A 24,763-nucleotide genomic window follows, 5' to 3' on the forward strand; every position below is an offset into this window, starting at 1 on the left:
CTCTCCACCAAAAGCGCTGCCGCTATGGCGTCGTCTTGGCTGGTGCATTGAGGATGAAAAGTTGTGTTGATTAGTGAGTGGTCTTGCTGGTTGGTTGTGCTCTGAAAATGTCAGTTCTGGCGAATTGGCGTGCCATCATTAGGTAGAGCTGCTCACGAGAAAAATAAAGATGGGCATGGAGTCGGCCCTGTGAGGTTGACTTTGGGCTGAGCACCAAGGGCTTCGGGGTGGCTCTGTGCGATAGCGACGTCGTGGTGGCGGCAGCAAAGTCGTGTGAAATCATGGCTGGATGGTTTGTGGTTCGAGGGCTTGGTAATCGCTGCTGGTTGGCGGACCCGATGCCGCGAAGCCCGTGGGTGCAGTGTTGTTGTCAGATGTGTCGAAAGACTCTCCCTTTCCCGCCTTTACTCCCCTCTCCCTTCAGACCCTGGTCCCATTGAGGTTCCCATACTCCTGATCTCCCCTGCGTCAAGCCCAACCTCCCTTCCCACATAACCTCCCATCCATAACACCAATGCTCCCTCACCGATACTTCCACACCATTCCCCCTGGAAAATGTGGCGCAATTATTGACCTCTCTTCCTCAATTTCTCGAGGCACTCTTTCTTCCCTCTTTGCCTTCTCTTATCTTTGCGCTGAAATCGTTCCTTTTTCTCCGACACACACCACGTGTATGTTGGCTCTCTCGTCCTTTGTGCTTCGCACGTTTCACGTCCATTCATGCATACGCCCACTATTATCCTGTGTTTCTGATGTGCCTTGAGCACTGCGAAAGTTCCAGACTTGAAGTCAGGGTTGAAACCGATCGTGTCAGCTCTTATACGGATGATGAAACTGAGCAATTTTTTGAATTCCTGATCCATGTCTTTTACAAGGCCATTAAAATGAAGCTTGGTGACGTAGGATCTCGTGGATTGTGTGCTGCCATGGTCATGCTGGGCTCGATGGATCTCTTGGTTATGTTCGTGTTAGAGTCAAGTGGAGCGTGCCGACGACAGCATGGAACCCGTGATTTGCTTGGAGCTGCAGATACTATGGATCAGGCTGGTATGATCGAATGTGAGGTCGATATTCGCGCTATCGGTTGGCATGAAAGAGACAACCATGATCTTGCTTGAGTCCATATGCCGGCAGAGTTGAGCAGTAATGCTCCTTGTAAGGGTGGCAGGCAATCTGAAAACCGGTGTGGGGTCCTGGTAATGAGCGATGTCAGTTGGTGGCTACCTCGAACGCGGTGTCGTGCTTGTTGCTCAACCAGACTCACTGAAGGAATCGTACCTATGTGTACCTAGGTCCAGCTGGGTCCGTTGGTAGTGTGTCAAATAATGTTTCGAGGATACTTATCTGGCTTAAGAAAGCGCAGATAAGTTGAGAAGAAGGATACTTTTTAAAACGTCGTATGTGATTCTCCATAGGCGAGGTTTCGATGATGTTGATTGGGCTTCTGACCGTCGAACTGGGTACGATCGTTGTATTTCCAGTCGATACAAGTTGTTCCTTCCACCCCGAAGGTCAGACGGCGAAAGGCTCGCCGAGCAGGCGCGTTCGGTACGCCATGATGGTTTGGTCGACAGGCGAGTGGGATGGACGGATTTTGAGTTGGAGTATCAGGCTGGCAGATTAGGTGGAAGCTAATTCCACCACGGTAAGGATTGGACCTTCACCAGCTTGCCAGATTATTTCTCCAGCCTTCCACACCCCGAATAAATAGGATGAAGGTGGAATGGCGTGGAAGCTCCGAAAGTCGTATTAGTGGTGTCTGTTATCAGAGCTTCCGATTGCCCCTCGTTCTTTGCTTTCTTTGGTTAATTACCAAAGGTTCCGAGTTGTGACGAGCTGAGCAGTAAGAGAAAGGGGGGAACAGGTTTTGGTTGGAGTTTCTCTGCTGCGCTGGTATCTGCTACCGCCGCCTTGTCAGCTGCTTCTCCTGTATTCTACGAAATCATCTTCCTTTAGTGCATAATCACCTGGTGCCGCTTCAATGACAGCCCACTACAATGCTGCGACACGCAACAATCCCGCGATCTCAAGTCTGGTCGCGATTGTGGGATGCAGACTGCGGAGCTGATGGACGTTGGACAAGAATGTCGGCGGAGGTGTGCGTTTTTCGAACCTTCTGTTTAGAAAGTACGATGAGGTGCAGGCTAAATGATACTAGCACTGATCGCCCAAGGATTGCTGAGATGAAATGTATAAAGCTTTGTTGGTATTCGATAGTCCTCTCAACGACAAAGCAGTCTGTCGCCAGTTATTGGGTGGCCGCGACTTGTAGTCGGGAAGACAGACGAAGGTGATCGGTGGTCAGCGGTCGGCGGTCGGCGGTGTGGTGTCTGGTTTGTTTGATTAGTTAAGAACAGGCAGGCAGTCCTCTCAGACTGAGCTCCGCAGCACTGATCTGGAGGTTGGGCAGAGGTCGGCGGGTCTGGTGAACTGGACTGGTTGTATTGAGAATACTCTGTGGCCGGGAGGTAGTTCGCCGATACGAGCGTGCAGCATTTCCTGAGCCATTGTTCTTCAAGTCTGTCGAGGTATTGCATTCTTGCTCGTGGATTCGACCGCAGCGTCTTGATAGGAAGAGGAGTTTTGTGATCGCTGTTCCACAAGGAGAGCATATTGACTGCAGAGCGCACCAGTAATCATCTGGAAGTCTCTGCCTCCTCGAATAGCCGGTGCCAATGGCAAAGCCCATATCAATGGGGTTGGAAAAGTATGTGCGAAGTTTTGAAATAACGCTGCCGCGTTGTGAATGGCCGCTTCGGGAGCGCGATCTCCTCGATTGTCTTTCTTCGGATGACCAGCATTGCGCTGTATTCCTTTTATGCGCCTGGGGCAGGGTTGTGATAGCTGGTTGGAAAGTGATAGATCAGGTGAAAAGTGCTGGCACCAGGGCCTTGTCTGTGGCTCCATGGTGTTGTTATCAGGAAGTGCTGTTATCCGAAATTCATCAAAGAGGTAGATTGTTGTTGGCTGTGTGATGCTGGTGGCAGGAGGTTGTTGTTGGTTTCTGTTGGTAGGAGGTTGCTGTTGGCAGGAGGAGGTGGCTGAACGGCTGCTTCCGATCAGGTCAAAACTGTTGTTCTCTTCAGGTTTTGAGACCGCTCCATCAGTCATTGGTTAGGCAACGGACCACAATCAGGGTGAGCTGATAGTGGCCATCATCTTTCCAATGCTGGTACGGAGTGTGCTTTCCGGGGCTGTTGCGTTTGGATTGACTTTTCGATTCGATGGATCGCAAAGATGGTAAGTCGAGCGCATGAAGTTGTCTCTTGTGTGTCTGCTTACTTGACTCGTCAGCCTCTCGAACATTGGAAGAAACCGCATTGCTTACTGTATTGTTCACAGCCGCGATGTGGATCTCTGCAGAGCTTCACCTTGGACTCGGCTTCGGCATCAATGCTTTTGGAGCACTGAAGGCGACAAGCCTGTTTTGAAGATCTGCCGGTCACCCACAGGCACTTGAGCTGGAAAGGTATCGATTGAGGTGCAGGTTGGCGCGAGAGTAATCTGGTCCCAGGTGCTCCGTTGGACAAGGAGAGCACCATGGTGGCACAGGGTCAAGCTCGCCTCGGTGACAGCTGTCGCTCGTGAAGGCAGGGAAAACCGCCCGCTCTGATTTGCGAAGCGCGGCATCGCCTCTGGTGGCCCTCATGGCTTGTTGTGCGGGCGACAAGGTGGTGCTTGCCGATTTGAGCTATTTGTTGATGCTGTGGCAGCTGCTGTGGTTTGTTGTGTGGTTGACCAAGTGGTGCTTGCCGATTGGAGCTATTTGTCGATGCCCATGCCCCAGAGCACTCCGTCAAGAAAGTTTCCCGAAGGAAACAGCCGCCCCCGAAGGAAACAGCATTTCCCGAAGGAAACAAAACCCCCTGATTTGCGAAGCGCGGCGCGGGTGCCCCGAAGGACACCCATCCCCTCAGCCAGCTCACCCCGGCCGAAGGTGCCAATTCGCCATCTCCTCAATCATTACTAGTGAAAGTAATGAGAGGTGACGACGCTTGTCTTAAGTTGTGTGGTTCTGTCACTCAAGCAACGGGAGGAGCGTAAGCAGATGCAACACTCCTCAACCAAGCGCCAGAGAAGCAACACCTTCGACCACCAGGAAGAGCGTACGCAAAAGCAACACCTTCAACCAGTGGGAAGAGCGTACGCGAACCTCAAACCTACTCTTCAGTGGAGTCAACTGAGCCCTGCACTTTGCGAGCCTTGTTGGTTCTCCTCTGGATGTTGTCACTCTTGTTGTTCCGCTTCAAATCGTCCTGGGTGACGAAAGGAGTGTCATCCATTGGGATGAACTGCCTGTCCTTTTTACAGGATGGGCAGTGAGCATAAGGTGACATATACCTGCGGCCGTGTGTTTCGTCCGCGGGATGATAAGGGGCTCGACGTCGAGTCGAGTATACCTGCACGACCGGCAGACGACCTGTCTAGATTCGTCGCCAGTCTCGAGGTCCTTATTCTTGCCCATCTTACGACGCTTGATGATGGCGAATTTAGCTTCACCATCTTCTTCCTCGGCGGCTCTCTTGAGAGATCCGTTGTTGGTGCAGTCGTCCTTGTTGTGAGAGATCTGTCCAGGGGTGCGGGTAATCCCTGCAAGCTGAGCCGCGAGGCGCAGGACCAGGTCGTACTTCCGCCCAATCTCAATACTTTGTTCTTCAAGCACGATGTCAGTCCACAATCACGGGCTCAGGCACGGCATCATTCCAGGAAAGAAGAGAACTCACTATTTGTGACATACTCAGGGTGCCAAAGGAACAGGACAAGCCGTTCCGCCCGAGTGTTGTCACCTTCGGGACGCAGTATCCAGAGAGAGAAGCCTTGGTAGGCGCCCCACAACTTCAACTCCTCCAACCGCTGTCCCCACTTCTTGGTCAAGTACTCTTTATCTTCTGATCCGAAGATGGCGAGTACCTTCGCAGTCGAGGTACGAAGGCAGAGATCCATCCAGTCACGGTGGTGCTGGAGAGGAGCAGGATCAATGTGCTCGCTGGGGTTGAAGCGAACCCCCTTCTTCACAGATGTCATTCTTTGGCGACTGTATTGGTCAAGCCAAAGAGAATTTCGGTCATTGAAGCCCGAAAGAGAAAGCCTAGTGATGCTAGGGTTGGTCGGGTCATAGACGATAGCATCGTTGACCTGGCGGGTTGTATAGCTGGGGTAGTGCAGGACAAGACACAACTCCGAGCTGAACGAACCGCCTGGTTTGACGAGATGCTCGAAACTCCTTCCACGCACTCTCAATTGCTGTTTCGTCAACAGCGCTTCCTGCTCCTTTGCTGAGCTGTGAGAGCAGCTGCCATCATTATTGGTTAGCATATATACGACGCACAGTGAACTGGGAGACATGGCCACGATTTCGGAAGCTGAGATGGCATTTTGAGACAAGAGAAGTGCTGGATAAGGTTGAGACGAACTGCAACAGACGAAGAGGCACAGGCACACAATCACCAACGCACCACACAACCATACACGAGCATGCAGTTCTCGACAGACACAAAACGTTGCATGATAACCAACACCACGAAATCGAAGAATGAGACTCGGGGACAAGGTACTGATCACCGGAATGGGGACTGCGTGCAACAGGGACGAGATGACATTGGAATGCAGGAGCAGCTCCAAACGACGACGACGGCAGCCATGTTTCTGACTTCTTTTTCTCTGGAGCCATGCAATGGCATGCATATGTGCAAGTGAAGTGGGCTGGAAGACTCAGGAATATCCGAGAGAACGCGATCCGTGTCTGTACAAAGGGTGACCTGGCGGGTTGGTGTCCAACTCACCCCAGAACAACGATCCAAGTTCGCCTTGGCCGCCTCGCCCATCGTTGCAAGCAACTCAGGGGGGCAGTCAAGCCGGAAGTCGTTGAACAAGAGAGAGGAAGACATTATCAAGACAAATCAATTATTGTGAGAGTTTTCAACAATCAATGGCTCTTGATGGCTGCTGGCGGGTGTGGGAGAACATCAAAGGAAGACCAGATTTCCAAGGGCTCTCGAGATCTGGGGTACAGAGCCTGCGCTCTTGCCTTCTCATGTCAGGTTGGGAAGGCACTCTCATCGTGGGCAGGTACGCAGCCCACTTCCCAATCAGGAAGGGGCACACCTTCCTCAGCGGAGCAACACACTCAGAATGCATGTTCACGAACTCTTGGGTTCAGAATTGGCCTTGTGCGTCTGCTAATGACAGAATAAGATGGCTCAAAGTTGTGTCACATATATCAGAGTTATACAGCAACAGATACTGCACACGGCGTTCCGCCGTGATGTTGCTGTCCGCCGTCAAGGACAGGTGTCTGCACATGTCTGGTAAGCTCCCAGGGGCCAACTGCACCATACCTGCCTTACACTGGCATGGAACTGGATTGCAATGGCTACCTAGGTACTGTAGACGATCAAATAGGGAATTCAAGACGTGTGGGAGCTCTCCTGAGCCCAGATCGTTGAATTTCATGAGATAGGCACCTAGTTCCAGTTCCAGACTGTGTTCATGGGAGCATACCTACCTAGGTAGTCTTGCGTGGATTTGCTCCCGTCGTGTCCCAAACAGCTGAGGTTAGTCAGTGATCCGCCCACACCTCACCCGTGCTCAGTGATGCTCAGTGACGCTCAGTGAATAAATCACCTCGACTACCCCTCTGACCCCAGCACCTACCAGCGCCAACTTGTCCTCATCCTCAAAATCGATCAACTTTACGCAACCGTCACCACAAGCCAGGCGCCAGGATTCCGGCCACCGCCGCCAGATCAATGGTCATTCGCGGGCGGTGTAAGAGGCCCGGTTCATGGCAGCCTGCCGGCAGCGTCTGGCCGGGTTCCTGGCAGCGTGATATGTCCTTACTTCACGCTTCCCTTCACAGATGGTAGCTCCTGCATCAACTCTTTCATATTTGCCCATTCGTAAGTAGTCCTTTCTACTTGTCTCATTAAGTCCTGAAAACACTTTCCTATGCTTTAAACTTTATACCCAAGGGTAGTCATTTCCCATCTATGTTATCTTTAATCTAGAACACCTAGGAAGGAACCTCCGATCTTCTAGATGGAGTACTTATCCTCAACTCGTTTCTCGTCCGTCTCTCCTCGTCCGTCTCTCCTCTTCTACCAACAACAGCAGCAGCAGCAAAATAGCAGCAGCAGTAGCAACAACAACAACAATAGATGTGAGTTCTCAAAGCCCTTGATTCCTCTCTGAATCCGGCTTTGTATCAGGCATGTCACCACTCTGCAGTGCGACCCAGCCGCAGCCAACTCGACCGAGTGCCTCTCCGCGTCCCAGGTCGCCGCCTTCCAGAAGATCTACGACGGCCCGCGCAACTCCACGGGGCACAGCCTCTACCCGGGCTTCACGTTCGGCAGCGAGAACGAGCTCATCCAGCAGACGTCCGGCTCCCTGTTCAACTCCTTCACCGCGTTGATTCTGCAGAACGTGGTCTTTAACGACCTTTCCTACGACGTGAACTCGTTTGACTGGGACGCGGACGTCGCGCTCATCGGCCAGCGCGTGGGGACGCTCATCGACGAGATCAGCCCGGACCTGTCAGCCTTCGGCTGATTGTTAAAATTTACAGGGACCCCGCCCCCTCTGCCTGCTCTCCCCTCGCCCGCGCCCTCGCCCGTGCCCGCGCCGCCCGCGTCGCCCGCCGCGCCGCCATCATCGTCGCCGTCGCCCGCGCCCGCGCCCGTGCCCGCGCCCGCGCCCACGCCCTCGCCCTCGCCGAGGGCTACCACCTCGCCCGCCTCCGCCGCGCCACCGCCCGCGCCGCCCGCGCCCTCGCCGACGCCAACGCCGACGCCGACGCCGCCTAGCGCGCCCGCGCCGCGCGCCGCCTCGCCAACGCCCGCGCCCGCGAGCGCGCCGCCCTGGCCCGCGTGCGTGCCGCCACCGCCGCCCTGGACGGCAACCTTGGTTGATCCGGTAAGCAAATATTTCTTCTATCCTTAGCGTACACAGCACGTGAGCACATGCACTTAAAAAGGCCTGAGAAGTTTCTCTCGAGTGACTTTAGTGGAGGCCCTGCTATTTAGTAAGTGCTAATTGCAGCCTAGAACGTATGGTTAGGCACCTTTTCGCGGTGTTCTAGATAAGTAAGTCTATTCTTTTAAATAGTCTGAAACTAAGACCTAACCACCTTTTTATCTCTTATTTATTTTCTTCCCTAGTTATTTGCAGATAGGGTGTCCTTTGTATATTAAAGGATGCCGAATGCCCCCTGGACGCCGGGACAACTGCGCCGCAGTTTTGTTGTTTTCGTAGCAGCACGCGACGCAGAAAGACCGGCGGCAGACTAGACAATTAAATCATGATGTAGGATTTGAACAATGACCATTCAGTTACTACTTTTGCTAGTGTTGAACCAGAAACTACTATTCCGCACCAAAAGTCCTAGTATCAGGCCATGGCCGTCAAGTTCGAAGCCATCTCTAGCCATCAGCAACCTAGTTCGACACCGTCAAGAACCATGTGCAGACGAATTCGCCGTGTGACTCGAAGCCTTCAAATTGCTCGAAATGGGCAACATGAAAAGGCTGCGGTCTTCCGGACTGATGATTCGTCCCCTGCAATCGAACAACCATCACGACCTTCTCCAACTGAAACGCAAGACTTTGCAGAAACACTTATTCGGCCTTCCACCAAGACCAACAACACTTGCAATCCATTCGATCAAGTTCACGCGGCCACCGAGCGCATCAACAGCTAATCGGACAGACTGCTTCCACGGCACCATCAAGGTACGGCAACCGCTGATCCTCTATTCCCCTCGATATCCTCTTCCGCGTCGGAGGCTCCTCTTCTTTCTAGAGGGCTCTGGCAGAACCGGCCGTCCTATTGCATTTTGGGTGGCTCGTTTTCACTAGTCTTCAATCTCCCAAAGAAGCCTTTACCACGGTAAGCCTGAAGAAACCATAACCACAATATAACTATACACTTCTAACGTTAATAGATAGATTAAAATGGATGACCAATCTTTATCCCAACCACTGTTAAAAAGTGGCGGCATTCTTTCTGGTACAGAGACTCTAGCTGAGGGTCTTAGATACCAACCGCGGACCCAAGCAACACGAGCAACTTTTAACTTAATATTAATCATTGTGGCTAAGAAAGTAGGCGGTATATCTCAAGCGGTTATGCGTAGTGCTGCTGATGCCATATTAGAGTATTTAAAGGATGAGGATCTTAAGGATTTTGAGAAGAAGGAGGGAATTAATGATATTCTTGGAGCCTGTTTGAGTTTAAAGGAATTTAATGAGCTGGTTAATCTTGGTAAGAAAATCACGGATTATAATGCAGAGGATGAGGCTATTATACCCTAGTTGGTTTCGTTTTCAGTCCGATCACAATACCATTTTTTTTTATAAAAAAGAAAAAGAGCTGCAATCAGTCTCTACACCTGGCGGTGTAGCCCCAAGACCGGACCTCTGTCCCTGGAGTCCACGCACCTGGTGGTGCAGCCAAAGAAAAGGACCTTGCCACACACCTGGCGACAGGCTGCAGGGGCAAGTCTAACCGAGCCCAGCCACGCTCACTGATGCTCACCTATAGGCCCACCCCACCTCAACTTCAGCTCAATCTTGAGACTGTTCCAGGTCCAGGAGCTGCTCAGCGCAAGAGATGAATATTCAGGTAGGTACCCAGGTAGCTATTTGGGAGACAGCAGGCCCACTACTTGCTTCTACTGAGCAGAACATTGGAGGGAGTGTCTGTCCTGTGTGTACCAGCCGAAATGACTTTGTGTACATCCAGACTTGTTTTCCACGAATGCTCGACAATGCCAAGGCCATATGAAGCTCCAAACGTCCATCTCGAGATTGTCTTGGATGGAGTTTTTGGGCCCTGCTGGGGAAAGAACAACGAGATTCATCAGCGCGTATCAGGAGCTTATAACGTTGTCAAGCTCCGTAAAACGCTGCCCATCTCCGTTTTGGAAGTACATGGAGATGAGGATATCTGTGGCTACTTTGGGATCGCTTGAGCGAACGAAGGTGGTCATTCTCTAGGCGCCACAGACAAACATAGGAATTTAACATATGATCTTCGAAGAGCACAGGGTTGGAATAAGACGTAGAAAGTGATGTAGGTGGTCTCCGTTGGGAGAACGGTTGACCGTTGATATGGTGACTAAGCCGAGCTCACTCCGTGGTGTATGCCTTGCTGCGACGCTGGGGACGTCGCCCTTTCCCTCTCTCTTCCCTCCAACACCAGCTCGACAGATTTGTACGTGACCACATCATCTACCGCGCGTTCTCTCTCCCTGATCTCGCTCCAATCCCCATGTCCTGTTCACTCCCCTCCCAATGATCCATGCCCGTCCATCCTCGACATGTGCCCCTGTTGAGCTGCTCTGGTGCCAAGTGGCTCCTTGGATCTTGACGAGCATTTTGAACCTTGGCCCATAGCCTGTGAACAACCTTTGCTGACATTCTTTGGTGCTCTAGTTCAAGATACAAATAATTATTTCCAAAGTTGTGAGTATTCCCTCTTCCCTATTGCTTAAGAAAGAAGCAGTAACTGACCTCAAGTTTTAGTAGATCATGTCGACCAACGTGAGTTGCCCGTCCCATTTCACGTTGAGCTCCTGGTTGTGCAATACCATCCACAGCTGTGCGCCGGGGTTACCTGATCGGGGTTCACATCCGCGATGGACGCCTCCTCGATGGACGCCTCCTCGATGGACGCCTCCTCGACGGACGCCTCCTCGACGGACGCCTCTTCGACGGAGACGCCTCCTCGACGGACGACCTTCTTGTACCCAGAGATTTCCCTACAAGGACAAAGATAAGGACAAGGACAAGGACAAGGACGAGGGCGAGGGCGAGGGCGAGGGCGGCGGCGCGGCGGAAGCCGCCAGCACCACCACCTCCTCCACCATGGAGGTGGAATGTAAGTGAACCCTTCTGCTATTGTGTGCCTTCAGCTGACAATTCTATAGGGCGAGGACGACGACGACGACGATGACGACGACCGTGGTTTTGCTTTTTTGCTTTTGCTTTTTTTTTTTTTTTAAAAAAAAGAATAAATTGACCTGGGCGGTTGCCCTTTCCCCGTGCAATGCTCCATTTCGCACTGTGACAGACATCGATTGTGAATAGCGAGCGGAACATCGAGTGTCCTTGACTGCGTGATCGCATGTTGCATGTTCCAACTCAAGCTGGCTTGCCTCGCGCCAATTTGATCCCTGCTCTAGTTGGAAACTGACAGACACGCAAGTGCCGCAGTGTCAAAGGCTGCGCCCTAAAGGTATGTCAGCATCCGGTAGGCCATTGTGCTGTTTTACGTACTTCGCGAACCAAAATAGCTGTACAGGCTTTCCTGAAGTCCGGTGGCCCATGGAGAGGCGCCGGGTCAGTCTTAGACATCAAAACAGGTGAGGACGGCCATACTCAGAGGTAAAATGCACAGCTGTGTGAGACCGATGATTTCTCATTTTGATGTTCTGAGCCGGTTGGGTCCGGACCCTTGAGGTAGCTCTCTCATGGTGATCTGAGCATTTTGGCCGAGGCTCGCGAGCAGCAGGATCTCGCGCTGTTGAGACGCCACTCTCCATGTCCAATGGCATCTGAGGGACCATGAGAGGCAATGCACTCTAGTCTTACTCAACATCCCAGGATTCTGCGTCAGATCTCACCTGGCTGGGAACAAAGCAAGGGAAACCGCTTCCAATCGCCTGGAGCTTTGAGAACCGAAGCGCCTTGTGGCTGCAGAAAGTCTGTGCGCCTGGGCGGCCGTCGGCCGATCTGCTGGTCACACGGGTTGGTACCCATCTACCTAACCGAGGCTCTGTATGGTCATGCACCTCTCTGGTCAGTCCTGCAGTACGATTTCTCTGGTTGACTCCTAGAGCTGCTCCTTAATCTTGTTGAGACAGACACCCGGGTTGGAAGCGAGATGATTACTTTCGAGATTGTGGGTGGATTTCAATCTGATGGAATCTTGGGTTAGAGTGCACTCAAGAACGCCTCTTGTGCTGTGGCGAGCTCGAGCTTGTCAGGCGTTCCGCGGAATAAATGGTGGCCAAATTTTTGGGCCTGGGTGAGAGCACACCACCCCGACACCCGAGACTTGCGTGGTGCTCCTGGTTACTGGAAGAAAACATTCAATCACAGAGGTTGCTTGGCATGAAGCATGATTGAAACCACCATGGCGCCCTTTTCATATACTGGGCCAATTTTAGATCAGAATTGGTGTGGCGGCGAAATGTTTTGCAACCTTGTTGAAATGGCCGAGGGCTTTCCCCACTCCTTTGTGGGGACCATGGTGGTGCGCCGGCCCACTCTCACCACTACCCCAGTGTTTTACTTGACAAATATAATATTACAAATGGAACGCTGTGCATCAAGCGGTGAGATGGCCGAGTCGGTAAGCAACACCATTGCGATTCGTGAATATTAATTAAACGCTAATTCCCACGAAGGTTATGGCGCCAGGTTAAGGTTAAACTTAACAACGTATAATCCTGGTGGAGCAATCCTCCTGGGTTCAAGTCCCAGTCTCATCATTTTTGCCACTTTTTTAGGGCCTGCATACCACCCTTTTGCTGCCGTATTCTTCCTTTTCGGCATGTTGGATCCTGTTATTGCCCTCCATCCTATGCATCTTTCCATTTCTTCTCATTTTTTTCTAGTGAAATTCTGTTTTTGATGGAAGCCGATAATGCGAAGCGGAGAACTGGAAACGGAGAACTGGAAACGGAGAACTGGAAACGGTGCGGAAGTACAACAGCAGCACCACACAGCATTATACAAAATCCAAAGCATTGCAGCCGACACCTTTCGGAGTCTTTCATCCAGTCTAGACCTCCCCATCGCATGATTCCTCACACTGGCACCCGCGGAATCGTACGATCTGGGCGCACATGCCCAATGCTGGACTGGGGCCCTTCTGACCGTTTCCCGACGACTTTCGGGCGAGACCAGCGGCCACAAGACTCAACTTTCCGCCCGGCGCATCTTCACCGGCGCATCTCTCATGCAGAATATAGTGGTACCAGTGTTTCCAATTGAACAATCCAGACCCTGGGAGCCATGTGTTTCTGACGTACTACCAGGCTAATTCCTGCTCGCGTGCTCCCATCGCAACTACTTGCGTCGCGGGCCGGTCCTCTTGACAGCGGAAGCTAAGCGTTGACCGGACATGGCACACTGCGACTGCCCAATGGCCCACCGCCCGATGGGTTTCGGCACGTCTTGAGTCGGATCTTACGGCCGTATTAACAGGTCCAATGAGAAGAGCAAGACGTTGTCACACTGCCAAGAGGATTTTCAGATCCACTAGGCAGTGCGGTGTCGAGCCCACAGCCAGCGCTGGCCATCGTTCGCGGGATCCCACGATGGATCCGGGGCACGCTAGAAGTCCATCGGCGGATCCTCGAGAACTCACCACCGTGTATCTTTCATCGGGCCATGCGACGTGGCCACACCGGGTATCTTCCCCAGGCCCCAGATGGGCATGCCCCGAGTTGACCTCGGTCGTTGAACTTGGCCTGAAAATCACCGAGGCCGAAACTTTATCGGTATCACCACCTCATGGCTATGAGTGGTCATCTTCTCAACTCCCCAGAGTTTACTCACTCGGCGGTCGTGTGACGCGCCCGCGGGGGCCTGACACCTTTCGGAACTGGTCTGCCCAAGATTTGAGCTGATATTACCGAATCCCTGCCGCCGATGTGATATACTTGGGGCTTGGGCCATATCTTTTGGAATCAAGATTTGGGGAGCAATATGCCTCGCGGGAATCACATGATGCCTTGAACACAGATGGTGTTGTTCGGCTCCTGCAACGGCCAGCTGCTGTGGCAAGCTTGTGACCGTGAAACCTTGTTTTGGCGAGGCAAGTTACACAATGCACTTGGCTAGTGCTGAGCCTGAATAAGTCTTTATTTGAAAGGCTTTTGCCTAAGAGATTCATCGTAAATACTTGCTTGCATCGAAATATATGCTTAACTTTCTCGTACTAGATACTCGACATATGGAGTATGTGAAATCCCTAGAGTTGGAAGGTACCATTTTTACTTTGACATTCGCCTAAGTTCTTGGCCAATTAGATTCCAATAAGACCTTGAAGAACAGCGAAGATGTCAGCTTTGCAGTGTTCTTTTTCACGTTGGTTAGAAGCCTTGTGTTGTCCTTGCATTTGCCTTTGTTCCAGTGCCTGCAAGTCACTGTGCCTGAGGCACTAGATGCGAGCGGAAAAAGGCTTAAACTCACGGAGTGAATCAGCACTTTACAATTTGTGCCTGCCAGTGTAGGCCTCGGTTACAGTTTCAGAAGGCTAAGCTTCAGAAACAAAAGATCATTTTGGATTCTTTGATCTTGATTCTGTACCTGCCTCTAGCTTTCGGTATACTTCCATGCCTAGTATCTGAGGAAGGTAGATTCTTGCACTTCATAATGTGAATACATTCCAAACAGCATAAAAGGGCCCCTTGGGTTGATTTCCACTTAACCCAAGCCACAGTCCACCCCCTTGAACGAGCAGCTGCACCAGTCCATCCACGTTCTGACCCAAAAGAATACTATTAAAAATGGCTATTCCTGTCATTGACAGCACGCCTAGGGAACTCACACCTCCACGGAGCACGCAGCCGCTTGTTAATCCCAACACCCGCCATGTCCATTTCGCCTGTGAGCCAGAGGGTGTCAGCCAGTCCGGGAATCAGCTGCTTGGGAGCTCGGAGTTCGTATCCCACAATGCAGCTGATGAAGCTATTCAACAACTCATGGAGGCGGTTACCAGACTTGACTGGACGAACCTGAGCCTCAAAGATATCGAGACCGTCCGAGACATGAAGAAAAACATACGCCTTCATACCACGATACCCCTGGGCCTCGCAGCTGGCCACCGGCATCCACTCGCCATCTTGCCTGATAAGTGCATGGGGCCACAGCTGGAGGAAGTGCCCGGGGACAACGTGGCCATACGGGAGCTGGCGTGTGAAGAGAGGATGTGTAACAACGTTGAGAACCACATGGGCATGGGCGATGCAGGCGAGAATGCCTTCATTGAAAGCTTTTGTGACTTTGAAGAACTTGACAGCAACGGCATCGCGCTCGATTAGTCTCAAGACTTTGAGACACCAGATGAAGTTTTCGTTCTTGCCCGCCCTCTCGTTCCTCAAGGGTTGTCTTCTATGCCCATAAATACCCTGGGAGAATGTCCCAAAGGATGGACCACCACACAGTTCGTTGTTGTCGTCGACCTTGGAGACCGAAACAGGGCTCTTTGGCTTGTCCTGGTCCGAGAGCTTGGACCAGAAGTGGAAGAAGACGAGTACTACGGCAGTCATCTTCCCGCCAGCCCCAAAGTCGAGATGGGCTGGGAGGAATGCAAGAAGGCGTTGGGTCAGACTTGTTCTCAACTTGAGACTGTCCTGCCCATCAGTCGGACCAACGCTGGAGAAGAGCCCAAGATCTTCGACTGCGCACGCCTTACCGAGAAATTTGGAGATTGGTGCTCAGGAACTGCCTCCACGATGGCTCAGCAGATACGAAAGACAGCTGGTGCTCGGAATCCCCAGCTATTTAGGACCCCTGGAGAAGATATCCTATTACGTAAGCACTTGATGCTGGGGTCTTGATGGGTGCACCCTAGAGTACGATTTACGCTCATCGAAGCAAACGTTGTCGCCGAAGGCTACATACCTACTCTTGAGCCCGTCTTCTTGGTCTGGCTACGAAACCACAGGCGAGCCAATGAGGCCAGATCATACCCGGGCTGGGGCATTTACTCAGGGGTTGTGCATATCCGCGGCAATTTTGGCTTCGACCTTGATGGTGTCAAGTTTGACGGCGCCCGCACGAATTGACTATCTGGCCACAGTCTCATCCTTACTGATAGACAAATTGGTATCTTCCGAGTCAACAATACTTAGCAAAAGTAACCTAAATTGTCGCTATTTCAAGAAACAGTGCATCATAAAGCCGACTGCCCATAACATATACATATTATCTCTCATCCTACCAGGATAACTATCGCCGTTCCGGCTTAGTAGAGGAACTCAAGAATGCAGATAGTCTCCCTGGGGTAATTTAAAAATGGATTCGACACAGCAACCATGGCTTAGGTCTCAGATATTAATATAACTACCAACCATCTGCCCATGCCAATGTCACCAAGCCAACATGCCTAGATAGCAGAGACTGCCATGACAAGTGTTCAGCTTCTGCCGAATTTTTCGCTCCCGATGTTCCGCCATACTGGTCTCAAACCCGGACCATCTGCTGTCCCAATCATAAAAATCAATGAAATAAGAATCTTCAAGGAGGTTCATCTGAGACCGTCTCAAGCCAACCGACAAAAATGAAAACTTGGTATAGATAACATTAAATCAGCGTCACATCTATTCCTTAGGCGACACACGCTCTCTCTGAGACTCATTCCACTTTATCGAAAATAGCATCTCAACGGATTTCTGTAACTGAGCCCTAAGTTATGTCGTGCAATACCTACCAGGGGGAGGGGGGGTTTCCATTAATATCGCACCACTATATCAATGTAATGGCGACATAATAGTGATATGCAATTAAGGTTTTAACATGCTTTTTTTATATGTATATTGCATTATTTATATGTTATTAATATAAAGTTATTCCTAATACGCTGTAATATAATGTTAAGAATTAACATTATATTAACTCTTAATATAAGGGTAAAAAAAACCTTTTTTTTAAATCCTTAACTTAATTATTTATTTCTTTTTTATTAGCTTAATTATTTATTATAAAAGAATTTATGGAATTATGGAAATGTTTAAAATAAAAGTAAGCTTAAAATTGATAAAGTTTAAATTAAAGCTTTTAATATAAATCTTTTAATAATATATGTGATGGGCTTGGGCTATTGCCCAAGCCTTATATAGTGTGGCTAGATAATTCAAGGGAGCTTGGATTATTACGTACCTTTTGGCTTAAATGGTTGCTGCTTTGCAGCTTATGGAAGAAGGCGCTAGCCAGCCTGCAGCCCCTTTGGGGCCAGCCCATAACAATATAAAGTTAATAGTTAATATAACGTTAATATTAATATTAAGTTAAAATTAATATAATTTAAAACTTTAATATAATTTGCTTTTAATAATATTTTAATAGCCTTTTATTAGCATTTGGCTAGAATTATAAAATTTTGATTAAATATCAAAACATGAGTGCATTGCATGACCCAGTCAGAAACCCCCCTCCCCCCTGGTAGGTAGAGCTTCGTGAGCCCGAGTTGTCTACTTGCCACCAAGGTAGTACAAGCAGGGGCTTTGTTCTGCAAACCTTACGTTTCACAAGCAAAAGCAAAGCGAATTTGCGCTAATAAACAGTTAAAGTTCGACAAGGATATAATACTTAACATACTAATAACTCAAATAGATAGCATGATGCTCCGCCATCTTGGGGGTCAATATCTTCAGTCAGCTATAAAGCTGAGATGCTCATAGTATAAGTAAGGGAGACGACAGCCTAAGTCTTTGCCTCGGAAGTTACACTTCCACAAGACCTATTCCTACGAGGCTCTGCGGAAAAGCAAAAACTTGCACTGATGATTTCTGCGCAACTTGAGGTATTCGCAATACATAATCATAAGCACACCTTAGTTATCCCTCCTTTTACTCCCTCTTAAGTTTAAACTTTAATTAACCTTTTACCTTTATAAGGAGCGATGATAGTTTTAAGTAAATAGCAATATCTCCATTAATAAACCTTTAAACTCCAAATATAGCAATTAAGTTAATAAGCTTAGTAAATAATTAAGTAAAGAATAAAAAGGCTTAAAACGCCTCTTAAAAGCTTTTAATTACATTGCTAATAAGCAATGTTAAAATTAAGATGCACTCACAGTATTTATAATACCCCAGAATTTTAATAATAAAGCTGGGTTTTAAAGTTCTTTTATTATAAATTTAATTAATAAGCAAAAATCTTTTAATATACCTTCTTAGGAAATATAACTAAGTTAAAGCCTAGAAAAGCCGATTCTTCTTATAGGAATGGAAAGGTAAAGAGTATACTTAGTTCTTAATTAAACTTAAAGTAAGAGATTATAAAAAGTATAATTAACATTAAAATACTTGCGGCAATAATTAATATACTTCTGCTATATTAAAGTAAGCTTCTGCCTTAATGGCCTTTTTATATTTCCATAAACACTTTATTATTTATCTACTTTGTTTTCCTAAAGCAATGTTTATTATTTAGTCTTATATTAAGCAATATTAATAGCTTTAAATGCAGCAAGAGCGATTATTAATAGATATTATATAATATCATTTAGCTAGCTATAATATTTAAGGGACTTATTAATAGTTAATGTTTTAATAGCTTTAGCAACCTTTAATAAAAGTAGGCACGATAATTACTTTTCTAATGGTTATAGTTAATCCTTTCTTCTAAGTACGTTAACAATACGCGGGCTGCAAATAATCCTTTAGCGGAAAAGGCAACCATGGCCCAATCTAATTACTTCAAGTTGATATGGATATATGATTATGCTTAATAATGGGATGTCGGCGACTTTCCCGAGATATGGATGCGCCCTTATCCGAGAAACCAGCCCTCGGTAACTGCGCAATCATCCCTCACCACAGCAGCAATCTCACACGCAATCTCAACCCCAACCTTACTGCCCCAAGGTCAACTGCACGTTCAAAGGCTTCTCCTCCGTGGGCTACTATAGCGCGTACGAGGACATACCACTCCAACTAAATTTCAGCAATGTGGCAGAGAGAATGGAATGCTGATACTTGCACAAGACTCAGGCTCAAAGACCATCAGATTGGGAATCATCGCTTCCACATATAATGCTGTGCACTAGGTAAGCCCGTTGCCCAAGAACGCCATCCTCATCCCTTCCATGTGATCCTTTTGATCACAAATCCTGGCTTCTGCTCAGATCAACAACCCAGACAGTCAACAGCCCTCAAATTCCATACAGCCCCATCAAAGCCTTGAAATCCTCATTCTCCAGCAATTCTGAGGCTCCGGTGCGCTCCTCAGGTCTCGTACGGAATACCTTGCGGATGACCGACAGTGCAAGTGCCTTTTCCCTGGCACTAATATCAGGACGATGCTGATCCAAGAACTCGCCGAGCAAGTCCTTCGATTGTAAGCCATTGCCATACCATGATGCCTGAACCGCTTCTTTGTCGGAAACGGTATAGCAACCCTTCCACTCCAGGGGCAGCTTCCCTAAACGACTAACAATTGAGCCAAGCTTACCCGCAAAGCCCGGCCCATAGAATACCGAATGCCCCGTATAAAGATATAGGAAAACAACCATATAGCTCCACATATCACTAGCAAAGCTAGGTTCGAAGTTATGGAAAAGCTCTGGGGCACAATATTTTGGCGGCGACTGGAGCTTGTTAGGTACTGAGGTACCGGACTCGATCAGGATTCCGAGATCGCAAAGATAAACATCTAAGCCAAGGATCTCAGATGGAAAAGTGGCTGGTGAAACTAATTCCCCAACTACTTTATCATCCTGTATGAGTGCTCGTGCTTTCCGGGGCCGGCCAAGAAGCTTATACTTGTCCGTTATGGATAACTTTCCAAGGTCTACGCTAAGACCACAAACGATGTTAGGAAGTATGATATCTGGCAAGAAGCTTAATTAGCGGTATAAATATAGTAAAGACTGCTTGGGTGACTTACCTCTATGCACTAGACCAGCGCTATGGATACTGAGAACAGCTTGCAGAAGTTGCTTTGCGGCTGACATGCAATAAGTCATAGGTCTCTTGATGTCCTCCAAAAGGTTCGAGAGGCTTGGGCCCCGTAGTGGGAGCACTAGGACAACATGTTTGTGCGTGGAACTGCTGTCTGTTCTGCTGAGAACAAAATGGTCCTGGCATAAGACGATTCGAGTACGATCCCGTACTCTTTGTGCAACTCTCAGATGCGTCTTGCACTCCTCGGCAGCAAACCCAGCTGAGCTGAGAATCTTTAGAGCCACATCATTCCCCGTCTTGCGGTCATGAGCCAGCCAAACAGTGGAGAAACCACCTCGCCCAAGCTTATGGACGACTTGGTACCGCCTATTCAAAACGTCCCCGATGCGTACCGGGTAGAAATAGCCGTTGAGATATTGCAGTGTGTCCTCCGACTCATCTTCAATATCGCATTCATGATCAGAGTCCACGAAGTCCCCACAGTCAAGCGGGATCGAGTCATAACTGGGGGCCGGGGTCGAATTGGCTGACATCATGCCGGCTTGCTTTTCCTGTGGCTTCTGAAGTGACCTGGGTGGTGCCTCGTTGGTGGTTGCTTTTGATCGGCTCGTCTTCGTTGGTTTCTTTGTAAGCTTTGTTTGTGCTGTATAGACAGACGATGTTTTTGAGGAATCTTGAATGTGCTTCTTTTTGGTCGCTAGGCTCAGCCCTGCAGATCACACAGTGATGCTGTTGGGCTCAGGCATATCATCTCTTGGAATGTTTGATTCGAGATTCCATGTGATGGTGTGCTCTTTTGTGGCGTGGAATCGATGTGGTAGGTGCAGACTTTCTGCGGACTGAGTTGCAGTTATGCCAAGCAAGGTGAGAGGAATGGTGGCAATTTGCTCGTTGAATAAACAGCTTGGAGTAGGCAGGGTCGGGTTGATGCTGAAGCACAAGGAAATGTTGGTGCCACAACGAGAGGCGCTTTGGTTGCTTACTTATGTAGTTGAGACCGCCTTATGTAATACAGGGTACGTACCTCGGTAGATAACCGACTCATCCAACCATTGACCAGGTCAGCCGCTCCTCCGGCCGGGTTCTTGACCACGATGTGGGTGCGGCACAGCATTCAGCTGCTGGGCCTCACTAAAAATATCGAATGCCGACTTCGGCTACCATCTCTCTACAGGGTATGATTTCAGGCCTGGTCCACTTATCACCACTAGGACTATTTTTGAAGAAGGCTCAGTTGAGCTGTTCGCCAGCAGGCCTAACGTCCCCGGCCCAGATTCCGGCCGCCCCCCGATTCCGGCCGCCTTTCACATACAAACTCACACTTTTCAACCTTTTATAATAAATCCGAATTAAATCACATAACCCTAAATTTAGGCTGAAAATATAAGATTTTAAAGGGAAATTATAATATATATATTTAAAAAAGTTTATTATAATTATTTTATTTTTAAAATAATTCTTAAAAATAACATGCTTAAATGTTAAGGATCTTTAATATCTCATATAAAAACCTTAATATTACTTTTAAGTAAATATTTATTTAATAAAATTAAATAAAATTTTTATTTCTATAAATATTTATTTATAAATTAATATATAATATAATATTAAAAGATATTTTAAAATATAATTTTTTTAATTTCTTTTATAAAATTTTTATATAAGGAAAACATAAACTTATTAATATTTTTTTATAAAAATTTTAAATATATAAAATATTTATTATATATAATAAAATTTAATTATAATTGTTTTATTAAAAAATAAATATAAGATTAAAAAATATAAGCTATTAAGAATTTTTTATATTATATATATAAATCTTAATATTTTTAATAACTTAAGTTTAAGAATTATTTTAAAATTATTATATTAAAGCTATATTTTCTTTTAAGTATTTTAATATAAGAATATACTTAAAACACTTTATTTTAAACTTAAATTCAGGGTTGTAGGATTTAATTTGGATTTATTATAAAAGATTGAAAAGTAGGTATCTTATAGTGCCAGTGCACCAGAAAACGACTGGCCGGAATCAAGGGGGGGGGGGGGGGGGGGCGGAATCTGGGCCGGGGACGTTACCAGGCTGCACAGGCGAGCTTCTTGCAGTGGAGGTGGTACAAGTTTTGGAACCAAGTACTTTTGGGCTGCCCCAGTACTGCTTGTTTGCGTGAACTTATCTACGAATCTACTGCTACGGAAGAGTATGTATACGGATCAAAAGCGAAACCACCTATCTACGAAGCTACCAGGGCTCTGGTTCCCAGAGATGTGCCAGATGATACACAGGTAGTGGAGTCAGGAAAAACGCAGTGGATGCGTTCAGCCCAGGCTGCACATGTGGCCTACCAGGCTGGTCTGCGCCGCTGGTCCCAGCCAATGTTTGTGTGCGCTGTAGCGAAAATCCGCCTATTTCACGATTCCTTGAGGCACAGCTTCATCCTGTTGATGGTTCTCACGATGTGGCAAAAATAGCACTCTATCCACATTTTGGTCATAGGGGCAAGGGCCACAGGATTGAAACAGGTTCTACCATCCGTACTAGATGCAGACCGGAGACCTGAACAGGAGCCACTTGAGTTCAACAACAGTTGGTTTTCTTCAGTATATAAGTAGTCCATTTCCTTGCTCTATACTGTCGACATGATACTCATCCTCAAGTAAGAAAACCAAACACTTACTCCCCAGCTCGATTTCCAACACCTATCAAACTTCCTTTTGTCTACAAGTCTTTTCACCACATTATCTTACCATACACTCATATCACCACATTCAATAGCTATATAAAGGCTACTAAATCTCCAAGAACAACTGTCGAATATGTCTGGTTCCAGCTCAAGCACCCCGGGTCAGCCTGGCAGCTTCAAGCCTTTGGGCGATGGAGTCTGGGAGGGTTTCATTGATACCAACAACGCCATCAAGGGTCGATGGTCACCAGCTGCGCAGAAATTGCTGGCCGAGTCTGCCGAAGAATTGTCTACCGATGCAGCAAGTGCAAAGCAGGCCAGTGAGAGGGCCGCTTTCGATGCGGCCCGTCACCTCAGAAGCGCCGCGGTAGTGATCAAGTAGGAATTCCTGGGCCAAAGTGCTCTTCTCCCACAAGAAACAAAATACTAATGCTTCCGTGATATCAGGGGCAGCTGGCATACGTGGACTGTTAATTCGGCAACCCCAAACGAGCAGACGCCCGACCCAAGGCATCTCACCCTGGATGTATCAGCAAGCAGTGTTTGGATGGGCCGGTTTAAAGTCCATGCCTATCTGCCAACTGCTGCGACTGGAGCCAATCTCTTCAAACTCTGGAAGCCGACGTTCTCAGTCATCATCGTAAATGGAGGCTTCAGCCAGACTCTGAGTACTAAGCCGGGTATACCTAAGGGATTTGAGAAAAAGCTTTCGGAGCCCAAGAAGAAGGAAGCACCGGCACCGGGAGCAGCGAGCTCGTCCACCCCTAAGCCTTGGACTCCGCCGCAGGGAGCCACAAAGAAGAAGGGTAAGGTTAGCAAGACAGAGTACTGGGCTAGTAAGGATGGCAAGACATTCTGGGACATGAAAGGAAAGGCTATCCCTGAGCCTAAATGAGCTCTGCAGGTCCCGAGACCCGTTGAGTAGGTATACTTTGAACGATTCCCATTTGTATGGGTCCGGGCAGGAACTGGAAGGTACCTAAATAGTTAAATCACAGATGCATGGGACTAGGCAGGAACCTATACTGCCATTCTAGCTTTAAATGATATTTTTTGGCTGCGCTATCTCAACCTTGGAAATGTATGTGGATCAAAAAGTGTATTGACTATTTGTATTCTTTGAGTTCCTTTATTAAACCGGAACAATAATAATTTGCCCTAATAGGATGAGAGACAACAGGTATAGGTTATAGGCAGTATTTCGTGATGCATTGCTTTAAATAGTTAATCATAAAGTGTATGGTGGTTAGTTGTTGCATTTAGAGAAAACAAGAGGCTACACCTTATGCTTCCTGCTATTTATACTTCTTATAAGGTTACTTAACTTCTATTTAAATACCCCCATTTCCATACTAGTAATTTTTTCTTTTTAATCTCATAATTTTTTTAAAAAACAATATACTCATTTTATTACTAGTCTTAAATAATATTAAACGCCATTATTAAATCCCTAACTATAAAGCCTTATTTAACACCCCTTAATAATACTCCAATCCTAGTATAAAATCTAGATTGGATTTCTACTAAAGATATACAAGAGTCCAAAATACCTTTTATTGGATGCTTACTAAGACTCTACATATAACGAAAAGGTCCTTAAAATAGTAACATGTGCCACAGACCCGTCATCTGCCAGTTAGAACCGAGATTTACCGCCATCATTGCTTCCGTTCAGGCCCTGTGATAACAGAGAGAAATATGTCTTTGCCATAAAGGTCGAAAAATTGTAGGCTCCCTGTTGGCGGAGTTGCTTCTTGAAAGCTATCTTCAGTGGGCCGAATGTTATCTTAGAGCACGCTTTTACTACTCCTTTTCCGGCCCGATGGAGATTTAAGCGCTCTATAATCCGAAAATGTCTCCTTCGCAGGCATCAACGAGAAGTTTAACAACATAGCACAGGTTTTACTCTTTTATAAATTATAATAGCTTTTTAACTTTTAATAAAAGTCTTACCTTATATTATAATATTTAAGGCTTTTACTTATTATTACTTATCTTTATACTTATTTATAAAATATAACTTATATTAATATTATCCCTTTAATAACTTAAATAAAATTTAAGAATTAAATTATAATATATAATATTTTTAAAATATTCTTTTAAATACTTTTAGCTATTATTTCTTTTTATTAATTAATTTATAAATATGCTTTCTTAATTATAAATAATAGCTTAAGAATTTTCTTGTAATATTAATAAAAATATATTATCTTATTATAAAAGTATTAATTATAATATTTTTATAAATTATTATATTATATTTATAATAATTTACTTACTTAATAATATATTAACTTATATATAAAATTTATTATTTAAAAAGGTTATTTAATAAGCTTCTTTATTACTTATTATTCTTTATTATAAATTATTTTAAGTTATTTATATTATATAATGTGGGAATAGTATGTATGGGCGTAGCGTGCCCATG

The 24,763-nt window shown here is 47.2% G+C and overlaps 7 protein-coding genes across 7 annotated transcripts; 5 read left to right on the forward strand and 2 right to left on the reverse strand.

The window, feature by feature from the left end:
* Positions 1–4,160: 4,160 nt before the first annotated feature.
* INS49_006579 (uncharacterized protein) lies at positions 4,161–5,025 on the reverse strand (the record flags this gene model as incomplete). The annotated part of the gene is made up of 3 exons (XM_043167350.1): positions 4,161–4,301; positions 4,418–4,653; positions 4,725–5,025. 3 exons carry the CDS (start codon positions 5,023–5,025, stop codon positions 4,161–4,163), a joined length of 678 nt encoding a protein of 225 aa, XP_043028494.1.
* Positions 5,026–7,038: 2,013 nt separating this feature from the next.
* Positions 7,039–7,805, forward strand: INS49_006580 (uncharacterized protein; the record flags this gene model as incomplete). The annotated part of the gene is made up of 3 exons (XM_043167351.1): positions 7,039–7,159; positions 7,238–7,460; positions 7,568–7,805. 3 exons carry the CDS (start codon positions 7,039–7,041, stop codon positions 7,803–7,805), a joined length of 582 nt encoding a protein of 193 aa, XP_043028495.1.
* A 2,724-nt stretch (positions 7,806–10,529) lies between these two features.
* INS49_006581 (uncharacterized protein) lies at positions 10,530–11,233 on the forward strand (the record flags this gene model as incomplete). The annotated part of the gene is made up of 4 exons (XM_043167352.1): positions 10,530–10,541; positions 10,752–10,871; positions 10,928–10,964; positions 11,214–11,233. 4 exons carry the CDS (start codon positions 10,530–10,532, stop codon positions 11,231–11,233), a joined length of 189 nt encoding a protein of 62 aa, XP_043028496.1.
* A 3,480-nt stretch (positions 11,234–14,713) lies between these two features.
* Positions 14,714–15,052, forward strand: INS49_006582 (uncharacterized protein; the record flags this gene model as incomplete). Its single annotated transcript, XM_043167353.1, has 1 exon — positions 14,714–15,052. The coding sequence occupies one exon, from the start codon at positions 14,714–14,716 to the stop codon at positions 15,050–15,052; it is 339 nt and encodes a 112-aa protein (XP_043028497.1).
* Positions 15,053–15,124: 72 nt separating this feature from the next.
* On the forward strand, positions 15,125–15,799 carry INS49_006583 (uncharacterized protein; the record flags this gene model as incomplete). Its single annotated transcript, XM_043167354.1, has 2 exons — positions 15,125–15,545; positions 15,609–15,799. The coding sequence occupies 2 exons, from the start codon at positions 15,125–15,127 to the stop codon at positions 15,797–15,799; spliced, it is 612 nt and encodes a 203-aa protein (XP_043028498.1).
* Positions 15,800–19,529: 3,730 nt separating this feature from the next.
* INS49_006584 (uncharacterized protein) lies at positions 19,530–20,175 on the reverse strand (the record flags this gene model as incomplete). Its single annotated transcript, XM_043167355.1, has 2 exons — positions 19,530–19,534; positions 19,626–20,175. 2 exons carry the CDS (start codon positions 20,173–20,175, stop codon positions 19,530–19,532), a joined length of 555 nt encoding a protein of 184 aa, XP_043028499.1.
* Positions 20,176–22,462: 2,287 nt separating this feature from the next.
* INS49_006585 (uncharacterized protein) lies at positions 22,463–23,224 on the forward strand (the record flags this gene model as incomplete). The annotated part of the gene is made up of 2 exons (XM_043167356.1): positions 22,463–22,707; positions 22,777–23,224. 2 exons carry the CDS (start codon positions 22,463–22,465, stop codon positions 23,222–23,224), a joined length of 693 nt encoding a protein of 230 aa, XP_043028500.1.
* Between the last annotated feature and the right edge of the window lie 1,539 nt (positions 23,225–24,763).

Source organism: Diaporthe citri (assembly GCF_014595645.1).
Source record: "Diaporthe citri strain NFHF-8-4 chromosome Unknown scaffold_2, whole genome shotgun sequence".
Classification (NCBI taxonomy): domain Eukaryota; kingdom Fungi; phylum Ascomycota; class Sordariomycetes; order Diaporthales; family Diaporthaceae; genus Diaporthe; species Diaporthe citri.